Source organism: Balaenoptera borealis (assembly GCF_965194805.1).
Source record: "Balaenoptera borealis genome assembly, chromosome: 20".
NCBI classification, from domain to species: Eukaryota; Metazoa; Chordata; class Mammalia; order Artiodactyla; family Balaenopteridae; genus Balaenoptera; species Balaenoptera borealis.
In genome coordinates this window covers 53,017,413-53,027,681 of record NC_138879.1, presented here as the reverse complement: position 1 = coordinate 53,027,681, position 10,269 = coordinate 53,017,413, and the positions used below count along the sequence as shown (strand labels likewise).

General features: G+C 54.0%; 1 protein-coding gene across 2 annotated transcripts; it reads left to right on the top strand.

The window, feature by feature from the left end:
• Window positions 1-6,173: 6,173 nt before the first annotated feature.
• Window positions 6,174-10,263, top strand: HES7 (hes family bHLH transcription factor 7; the record flags this gene model as incomplete). Of its 2 annotated transcripts, none has more annotated exons than XM_082373032.1 (5): window positions 6,174-6,266; window positions 6,624-7,761; window positions 8,703-8,798; window positions 9,372-9,459; window positions 9,809-10,263. In XM_082373032.1, exons 2-5 carry the CDS (start codon window positions 7,720-7,722, stop codon window positions 10,261-10,263), a joined length of 681 nt encoding a protein of 226 aa, XP_082229158.1. In that variant the 5' UTR covers window positions 6,174-6,266; window positions 6,624-7,719. The 2 variants fall into 2 exon arrangements, with proteins under 2 accessions (XP_082229158.1, XP_082229159.1); XM_082373033.1 differs by having other exon boundaries at window positions 6,180-6,266; window positions 6,624-6,689.
• Between the last annotated feature and the right edge of the window lie 6 nt (window positions 10,264-10,269).

Sequence of the window (10,269 nt, the reverse complement as noted above, 5' to 3'; positions counted from 1 at the left end):
TTGTGCTCCGGCTGCCAACACTGTTCCTCCCCATTCGCAGCAAAGCTTGACAGAGTTGTGTCTACAGCCACCGTCTGCATGCCTTCACATCCCATTCTCACCTCGACCCACTCGAGTGGGACCGCACGGAGTCACTCTCCCCCCAGGGCATCTGTGATCTCTAAGAGCTAAACCGGGTGGTTGCTTAGCTCCCTTCTTACTTGACCTCCCAGCAGCTTAGCTAGAGCTGACGGCTCCCTCCTTCACACACTCTCTTTTCTTGGTCTCCAGGTCACTTGGCTTTTCTGCTACTTCTCTAACTCTACATCCCTTTGACAAGTCTTCCTCCTCAACCTGACCTCTACGTGTTGGGATGCTCCACACTCCTTCTCTTCTCTCTCCACACTCTCTCCCTAGGCACTCCAGTCTCACGACATTAAAAGCCATCTATCTTCCAATGGCTCCTCCATGTTTACCCTCCAGCTCTGACCCCCCCAACTCATGAACAGAGATGAGTATAGTGCCCAACGTTTTTACATAATCGGCAAATGCTAGGTCTTTTAGAGCATTTATAGATTCTCCTGCTGGGCAGACACCTGGAATGGCCTATCACACAATATTTCAAAGGGGCTTAATTTAAGCCTGCTTCTGTGAGCAGGGCAACTGGCAAGGCCTTATCCCAAGTTAAATTAGTCTCTCGACATATATTAATGATGTTCCTTTTTAGTGTATGATTTCTTTTCTTTTTTTTTTTTTTTCTGTTGATAGAAAGGGATACTGAAGTTCTTGGCCATCTCCGAGTAGGCTTCAGGGCTAGTGCCAGGGTTTTTCCAGGTTGATGTTCACACACAGATCCAGAGAGTTGACATCATAGGGCTCTATGTGGATGATGTACTCAGAGCAACTCTGTGCTTGATTTACTATCATGGTCTTCTGCAAACACCGTTCATTATTTTCTTTAAATAAACCCACAGAGGTTACTCTGGATGAATATTGGTCTGTATCAATTGTGATGTTATATAAAATGGCCACTGGATTGTTTTGCTTAGTAGGTCTAAACTTCGCACAGAAGCAGAGTTTGAGGTTTATCTCATCATTCTTGTTGAACAAAGTGATTTTTTTCTGGTGTGAAGGAAGCATCAGCAATACTCTGTGACCAGAGGGGAACAACCTGTCCAAAGACACCAATGGACACATCGGTGATGGAATCCCCATTTAAATCTCCATGGCCATCCAGGGATCTCCCAAAGTACTGAAGATGGCTCCTAAAGGCTCCAACAGATCCCAAGATTTTCTGGGAATACCTCATGCAAATGCTGCCCTCACGACCATGGTAGATGTACACAGCTCCTAAGTTCTGATTTTCCAAAAGTGAACCAATGATCATGTCATGAAAGCCATCCAGGTTGACGTCTGAAAGAGCTGCAGTTGCTGAACCAAACCGAGCATTTTCAACACCCTTGGGGCCTTCCAGAAATTGGTGCCAATTCAAAACGCCCTTTGTGGTAGTGAACAGCTAGACTCTTCCCTCCTCTTTCTTTAGGTCATTTGTGTACATTGGTGCAGTGATCAAGAGCACATCTGTAATGTGTCTTTATCCACATCGACTGAACTCAGCACACTACCAACTTAGGAGCCAATCTGGTTACCCCCGTGAGACTGAATAACTGTGACACTGCCATTCTCATGAACACCGTACAGTACTACCCGGCCAGTACTATTTGTCCAAGGAGCACCAGCAACAAAGTGGACATTTTTTCCAATAGAAATTGAAGCCACAGAGTAACCTAACTATGAGTTCCATCTGTAGGCTTAAAGCCTGTTCTGATGGGACTGACGTCAAGCTGTTGTGGTGAAAAAACTTCAGGGTGAGGTCTATCAGAAAGTTAATCAGCTCATTTCCCACTGTCGATTTTACCCGGGACTCCTGTGGGGAAATTGGAACTGGGCACCTCAAGTCCAAGGGAGTCCCTGGGCCTCTTCATTCATCAGAGTGTTCCTCTCTTTCTACCATGCAAGAGGCTGTCTTCTTTTATTGTGTTTCTTCTTCTGTTTTAACCTAGGGCAATCTGTTTTCCAATATTCTTCCTCCTGACAGTAAGCACGTTCTTCCTTCCCCAGTGGGGGCTTACTTTTTTTCAGGTTATTCGCCTTCTGGGAATCCAATGCCACTGTGCCAAAAGAAAGTGGCATTTCGTTTTGCATCTTCTTTCTTCTGTTGTTGCTTTAAAAGTGTTCAACAGGGAACAACATCTACCAGTTGAGAAGGGTTCAATCAAGCATCATCAATCAAGGGTTCAATCAAGCACCATCTCCTCTTTGCAGCTCTCTCCTGATATCTGAGGCACCTTGCCCCCCAAAATGTCAAATTTACCATTCTAATATTTTCAGGGGCCTCAGGGTCTCCATTAGTATGATGTTTGTAGGCCTGATAAATCTTTTCTAAAAATTCCGAGAGTTCTTCATTTGTTTTGCTGAATTTCTTGAATTTTGTTCAAACCCTTTTGCTTTGGTTCCCGTTTTCAAAGCCCTGCCAAGGTGCACTAATAAGCAGTGCTCTAATAAGGGCCTTCTTCCCTTGCTGGGGTCCCAACTGGGTTCAGCTGTGGGGGCTGCCAAGTGGGCTTCAGGTGTGAAGGATCCTCCCTGTAAAGGAGGGTTGCAATCTTTCCAATTAAACAAGTCTGAGAAGCCCCGCCAACTGGCTGTTTGCATTCAGGCCCCCTATGAGATAACGGCATGAGGGAAATCGCCCCACCCCGGGAGTGCCTTCTGGCCCAAACTGGGTGCCCAGTTGGGTCTTATGTGACAATACCAGACCAAGTCCCTGTGCCCCAGAAACTAACAAACACAGGATTTTCTAATTGATTCCTATGATGAGGGGAAGTCCTGAGCCCCAGTGTCAGGAAGTGGGGCTGGATAGGAGTGCAAGGTGTTGGAAGGAGTGGATATATTGGCATAGTGGTCAGAGCAGCTAAGACAGCTTGCTTGGATGGAGGAGTTAAGGTTTGAAGCAACATATTCTCGCTCTCATTCCCTTCCTTTTTTTATTTTCCCTGATGTAATAGCAAAAATGTTTATACATAAAGGATTTCATTATTCTTCCCTGCTTTTTCACAGAATAGCCACCATAAAATCATAAATGGCAATTGATCATTTCTAACCATCAAAAGGATGACTTTTTGCTTTGGCATCAACCAACCAGGCTGAATTCTGGGATGGGGCTTTTGGTGATTTTAGGAACCAAGTGGAACCTTTCTCTTCTCTCTGGGAATGTCCCACAGACTTCTTTCCCCCCCCCCCCGTTGTTCCTTTCCTCCATTTGACATCAGTAAAAGCTCTAAATATCGCAAAATTGATTTGGTTGTAAATGGAGAAACAGTACCAAACAAAATGAAGTGAAAAACCCAAAGGACAACAGAAAATCCTAAATAAATCCTCAAGTTTGGTCTTGGGGTTTTACATATACCAACGACACAGGAGACCACAAATGATATAATTAACACAGCAAGGGTAGCAGTACATGGTGCACAGGGTCCCAAGATAACCATGCCTAAACCCCTTCTGGAGATCCTGACAGGTACTGTGGCCACGCATTGTCTCAATAAAATATATTCGTCCCACTCATGAGTTCTTGGCTGTAATCCGGTCATTTATCAAAACGTGCCTCAGAGGACTTTCTTTAGGGATAGTTGAAACATTTCCCCATTTTTGAATACAGAAATGTAAGACAAACAAAACACAAATGGCACACACAAACGCTAGCATCCAAAGAAACAAACGAACTGGTTCACAAATTAGGTAAAAGTTCAGCAACTCTTTCCTCTCTCCAACAAGGTACCCCCGCTCAAATACAAAACAAATTGGCTTATTCCAGACAAAAAACCCCAAACATAGAGGAAATAAAGTTTCCCGCTGTACACACCGGAGTGACTTACCCTACAGTATGGAGCCCATTAGCTCCCAGACGTGGATTCCTTGCTCCAACTGCCAAGTGCTGGGGCAGTCGGCGCTGCTTTGGCGAATTTTGAAGGGCAGATCCTCAGGACGAGTGGTCCTGGCAGCTGCTAGGGCCTTACCCGAGAATTCCCCAAGCAGGGCCAGCTGGGCATGATCAGCAAGGCTTGCTCACTGCCACAAGCCAATAAATCAAGAGATGAGTTGTAGGGGGGCAAGGAATAGCTACTTTACTTGGAAAGTCAGCTGACCAAGAAGATGGTGGACTTCTATCCCAAAGAACCATCTTGCCTGAGTTAGAATTCAGCTTCTTTTATACCAAAAGGGGAGGGAGTAAAGTCAAACATTTCTTGGCTCTGGTCAGCCTCCAGAAGGGATGTGTTAATATCTGCCTTCCAGCACAGGTGGACCTGGTCAGGAGGTTTCCTGTGAGCTAACAAGGGTATCTTATCTTAATGCTCATGACCTGGGAGGCAGGGTTCCCAGAGATGGGCCATTATGTGTAATTTAAGATTATGGGCAACATCCCTTTAGTGATTAAGTTGTAACAGAACACAAAGGTTCTTCCCTATTACGTGATCACCCAGAGTAAAGTAGCCCTTCACTCTCAAGTCATTGCCACGACCAGTTGTCCCCGGCCCCACCCTCATAACCATCTTAGATTATTTTCTGCTTTCTTAGTTATTTTCTGTCTTCTCCCCGCCCCCACCATAATGTAAGTGTAAGGAGAGCCCAGATCCAAGGCACCCTCAATGCCTAACAACACTTGGTGCACAAGAGGCCCTCCATAAATAGCGGCTTCGTGACTGAGTACAGCGGCCGTGCACACCGACATACAGATGCCCAGACAGTTGTAGAGTTTCCTTCTGGGGGCCACTGTCACGCCTTAGAGTTGAGAAGAGAGCATTCCCAGTCGCTGACACAATCCAGAGGCGAAAAAAAAGACCCCAAGCCTATCCCAGATGAAGCAGGAAGATGAAGCCCAGATGGAGCTGGAAGAGACAGGAGACAGGATCCAGAGGCAGAGACCCAGACCCGGGGCGAGTTCCAGAGAGAGGGACTGAGAGGGACCAGACTCAGCGAACTAGAGACGCGGGCCCGCGGCAGCCCGGGCAGCAGCCGGAGAGTGTGCCCGGAGGAGGGGCGCGAGCGCGGGGGAAGACGGCGGAAAACCAGCGCTCGACCCCGGGAGCCCCGGCCACCCCGCCCCCGCTCACAAGTGGCCGCGGCAGCTGGCGGGAGCCCGGCCGCCCGCCGGCCCGACGCGTGCGGGATCAAAGCGGCCGGGAAAGGGCGGGCGGGGAGTGGCAGGAACCTGGAGGTGTGAGCGAGCTTCCCAGGGGATGGCCGGAGCGTGGGAGCAGAGAGGGCCGGGAGGCGACACAGTCCTGGAGAGACGATCCCAGAGATCGAGACGCAGACGCGGAAAGAGCTGCAGAGGCCGGAGAGACCCGGAGCCAGAGATGCAGAGACCACAGAAGACCCAGAGAGACCCAGCGTAGCAGTTGTGAAGAGGCCTGGAAAGAATGTGAAAGAGACAGAGACGCCGATAGAAGGCGGGACAAAAAGGCCGTGACCTGGGACTTAGAAAAAGAAGGCGGGCTCCAGAGAACAGAAACTGAGAGAGAGAGCGAGGAAGAGAAAAGGAAAGAAGAGCCAGGGCCTTAGAGCTCAAGGGGCGGAGGACCTCGCCCCTCCCCCGCGGAGGGCTGAGAGGACCCCCGGGGCAGGGATCCCAGCGCCGGGTCCTTTCTCAGGGTCACGCCTGCGGAGGTGCGGGCAGGGGGCGGAGGAAGGGGTGTGGACAGCCGGACCCCCAGGCTGGGAGGATGGGAGTGTGAGGACGTTCGAAATCAGGGTCTGGATCCGGCGCCTCAAACTCTGCGACAGAGTAAAAAAGCTAAGTATTAATATTAATATTGGGTAGAAATCTTAAGATGCCTTTCAGATACATCAGAAAAGACATCTTTGCAGAAAGGACGAAAAGTCAGAGAGTGCATTGGCCGGGAATCGAACCCGGGCCTCCCGCGTGGCAGGCGAGAATTCTACCACTGAACCACCAATGCAAGTGAACGCTTGCCTTCGGTAGATCCAACTCAGTTTGTAAGGAGTCGAGGCGACCATGGCCAGGGAGGCTTTATGGCCAGGAAGGCTTTATAGCCAGGGGCTTCGCAGAGAAACGGTCCCAATAGTTGACATGGGTGGAGCGCCAGGCCATCCTTCCTCCCGCCTGGATCCGGTCACCCGGCCATAAAGTCGCCCCATATGGCCAGGGGCGGCCCCACACCCGGGTGCGAACTGCCGCCGGGGGCCCCGAGCCTCGCGTGCAGGTGAGAAAAACTCAGCCCAGCCCAGGTTCCCAAGGAGGGGGGCAGCGGGGGGTTCTGGGGCCACACATCTGCGCTCCCATTTGGCTCAGGTACGGGGAGGAGGGATGTGCTGGGTTCCCTGATTCCAAATGGGAGCGCCCTCCCCAAGGTCTGTGTTCCCCTGGCTCGGACTTTGGCAAGGCAGGCTCCGTGAAAAAACCAAGCTGTGGACGGGCGCTGGGAGGGCTCGGAGGAGCCCCATCCGTCTCTGACTCCACAGCTATCTTCTGACTCGGTCTGCAACGCCACCGTGTCTTTCTGTGTCCTTGTCCCTGGCATTCTTGCTGTCCCGTTAAATCTCTGATTTTATCTTCTCAGGCACTTTGTTTTGAAGTCTCCAAGTCTCACGCATCATTCTGCAGAGTGGCATGCTCTTGGTTTGAGGTGGGTGTTGATCCCTTTTTTATTCCCTTTTTTATCTTTTTAAAAAAACTGCCTGCTCCTTGTACCCCGTAATCACGAGGGGTCCCCAGGAGCAAGCAACACGAGCGCACTTGTATCAGGTGTCCTGGCAGGCGCACACCTGAATCTCCTATAATTAGTTTTGAATCAAATACTTCTAAGTGGAAAGATCTCTCCACCCGTGCTTCAAAGCCTTGCTTCCTCTTGCATGAGGCTTCCCCCACCCCAGTCCAGCCGTCCCTCACGATGACCCTTTCCCAGAGCACCTACTTCACTGTGCTTCTAAAATAGCTACTTGACAACACATCAGCGTTTTCTACCGAATCTTGCAGGAATAAACTGGGCCTCCAGTCCATATCTCAGTATGAACGGTCCCAGCCTAGACCAGTGCCCAGTGGGCACAATGAACACGCAGATATTGGGGAACTGAATATGATTGACTTAGATTGAACAGAGATTCTCTTCCACCTGCAGACAAACTCCCAGTTGAATAAACGGATCCAGCCAGCACACTCAGGTGGCTCATTATCTCAAGTAGGAGGTGAATTTTGGGGAAAGATGTATAGGATCCAGCCTAGGGGCTGAGGGGTGCTAACTTTTCGATTTCAGGGTGAGTGGGGGGTACAGTGAGCTCCCAAGAAAGCTGAAATAGTGAACGGGGGGAACTCTGAACTCCACTCCTGAGTTCTATCCCCAAATTACTCAAACTCTCTCTTCTCCTAATTACCTCCTCCCTTCAGCTGGGTCCCGCCTCATTATACAGCCTTATGGTCCTTAAACAGCCGGTGCTGCACTGGCCTCTAATTTCCCACACTCCCAGGCCAGTTCCACTCGTACCCCTCCCCCTTGTGCTCCTCCCCTTTCCGGGAGCCTCGTGCCCAGGGTAGAGTCGGGCAGGAGCCAGGTGCCGAAGGGGCGGGTCCGGGTCTTTACCACCCCCTACTCGGGAGCCTGTGAGATATAAGGCTCAGGGAGAGCGGGGACTCGGTCCACATAAGGGTCCGGAGGAGCGATGGTCACCCGGGATCGAGCCGAGAATAGGGACGGCCCCAAGGTGAGAGACGGGAGGGGAGGAAGCAGAGGTTCGTGGGCTGGTCAGGGGACAGGGTCCCTGAGATGGAAGGTCAGAGAAGAGGCTGGAGATGCAGGGCTGGAAGGGGGAGAGGTGCGCGGGGGACCCGAGGAGCCAGGAGCTGGGGAGGAAGCTGCGAAGTATGGAGAAGGGGTCAGCGTCAGAGCTGGCACTGGGTGGGCGGCAGAAGCAGAGGTCTGGGGGTGGGGGTGGGTAATGGCAGTTGACACCTTGCGGCCTGGCGGGCTTGGGCGGGGGTCAGAGTCCGAGTAAAATAAGCAGGAGGAGCACAGAGCTAAGGGAGGAGAGTGGAAACAAAAAGCGGAGAGGATAGGCACTTGCTCCACGCGGGGTGTGAGCCGGAGCTGGGCCAATGCAGCCTTGTAAGAGAAGGTCTGGAGGGCATTGGTTCCAGAGGCCCGAGCCCAGGTGGAAGATTTTAGAACCAGCGGAGAAGGGTGACCGCACAGACGGGTTAGCGGGAGAAGAGGGGGCGCGGTCGCGCTGGGTATCTCACTTTCTACACTCAGGGCCACCAACTCAGCCCGGCGCCTTGCGGCCCACGTGTCTGGGCGCAAAGAGGGCCCCCAAAGTTCTCCACTGAGACAGAGAAAGACTGCACGAGACGGAGACGTAGAGAGAAAAGAGGAGGAGGAGAGACACAGAGAGGGGAGGAGGGAGGACAAGAATGAGAGAGGAGAATGCAGGAGACCCGGGAGAGAGAGGAGGCGAGCTCCAGAAATTGACCCTAGGGGCGTTGGGAGGGGGAGCGGAGAGGGATCGAATGGGCCCGGCCTTAGGTTCTCTGGCGTCTTGGGGAAGGGGTGGAGGCCGGACTATCCCAGCGGCGGGATTCCGACGCCCGCGCGGCCGCGCTGAGTCTCGGTCGGGTCGGCCCGCTCTCCCTTTCCTGCTGGTCGCAGATGCTGAAGCCGCTTGTGGAGAAGCGGCGCCGGGACCGCATCAACCGCAGCCTGGAAGAACTGAGGCTGCTGCTGCTGGAGCGGACCCGAGACCAGGTCAGTTCTTCCGCCATCATCGGACTCCCAAGCATTCCGTCCTCCTGTCTCAGGGCTTCCCACTTGGGTGGGGGCATATGCTGCTTTGGCGACCCTGGCCCCAAGGCATCCTGACCCTTCGAATCCCATCCCAGACCCCTTCTCGCTCTCAGAACGCGATCTTCATCGCCACCCCTCGGGTCTGTAAGTTTCACACCCGGCTCTGTAAATTTCATTCCCGGGGTCAGTCAGTTTCAACCTCTGGGTCTGTAAATTCTCCCTCCTCCTCCCCCACACTCCCAAGATAGCCAGCGGGGTGGTTAATTTCATTCCCCGGGTTTCCTGTTCAAATCCGCTCCTCACACTGTGTGGGTTGGTTTCATCCCCTCGGGTTGGACAGTTTCGTCTCAGGGTGGGCCAGGACCATTCTTGGTCATCTGCACTCCGCATTCGGTAGCGCGCTCTGTGGTCCGCGCACAAACGCGATCCAGGGGCACCCCCAGCTCCCGCATCCCCCCTCCCTTCTTCCCCCTGCCACTTTCCCCCTCTCTCCCCACCCCTTTCTGTCTCTGCGCCCTCCCCTCCCATCTGTAGAACCTCCGGAACCCGAAGCTGGAGAAAGCAGAGATACTGGAGTTCGCCGTGGGCTACTTGAGGGAGCGAAGCCGGGTGGAGCCCCCGGGTACAGCGCGGGGGTGGGGCAGCGGAGGGAGGGAGGGGGGAATTCACTGGGACCCGGGCCGGGGTAGATGGGGCGGACCCTGTGGTGGACGGTGGGCTTGGGGAGTGGCATGCTCCGCTCCGAGGCGAGGTTAATAATAACACCCGCGCGTGTCTGTCTCTGTGTCTCCCTCATTTTCTCCCTCTGTCGGTCCATCTGGTTTCCTGTCTCTGTCTGTGCGCCTGTCCGGCCTCGGTATCTCTGCGCCCCGCCCCTTCCCTCCCTCCTTCTGGGACCCCTGCCCTGCCCTGCCCTGCCCTGCCCTGCCCGCCCGTCCTCCCGCCGGCCGTACCCGCTGCCGCGGCTTCAGGTGTTCCCCGGTCCCCAGCCCAGGACGCCGAGGCGCTCGCCAGCTGCTACTTGTCCGGCTTCCGCGAGTGCCTGCTTCGCCTGGCGGCCTTCGCGCACGACGCCAGCCCGGCCGCCCGAGCCCAGCTCTTCTCCGCGCTGCAAGGTTACCTGCGCCCCAAGCCACCCCGGCCGGAACCGGTAGATCCGAGGCCCCAAGCGCCGCGCCCGCCGCTGGACCCCGCCGCCCCAGCGCCTGGCCCCGCGCTGCACCAGCGCCCCCCAGGGCACAAGGGCCTCCCTAGCCCGCGCTGCGCATGGTCCCCGTCCCCCTGCTCCCCCCGAGCCGGGGATTCCGGCGCGCCGGCCCCCCTCACCGGACTGCTGCCGCCGCCGCCGCCGCCGCCTCACAGACAAGACGGGGCGCCCAAGGCCCCGCCGCCCCCGCCGCCCGCTTTCTGGAGACCTTGGCCCTGAGCTTTG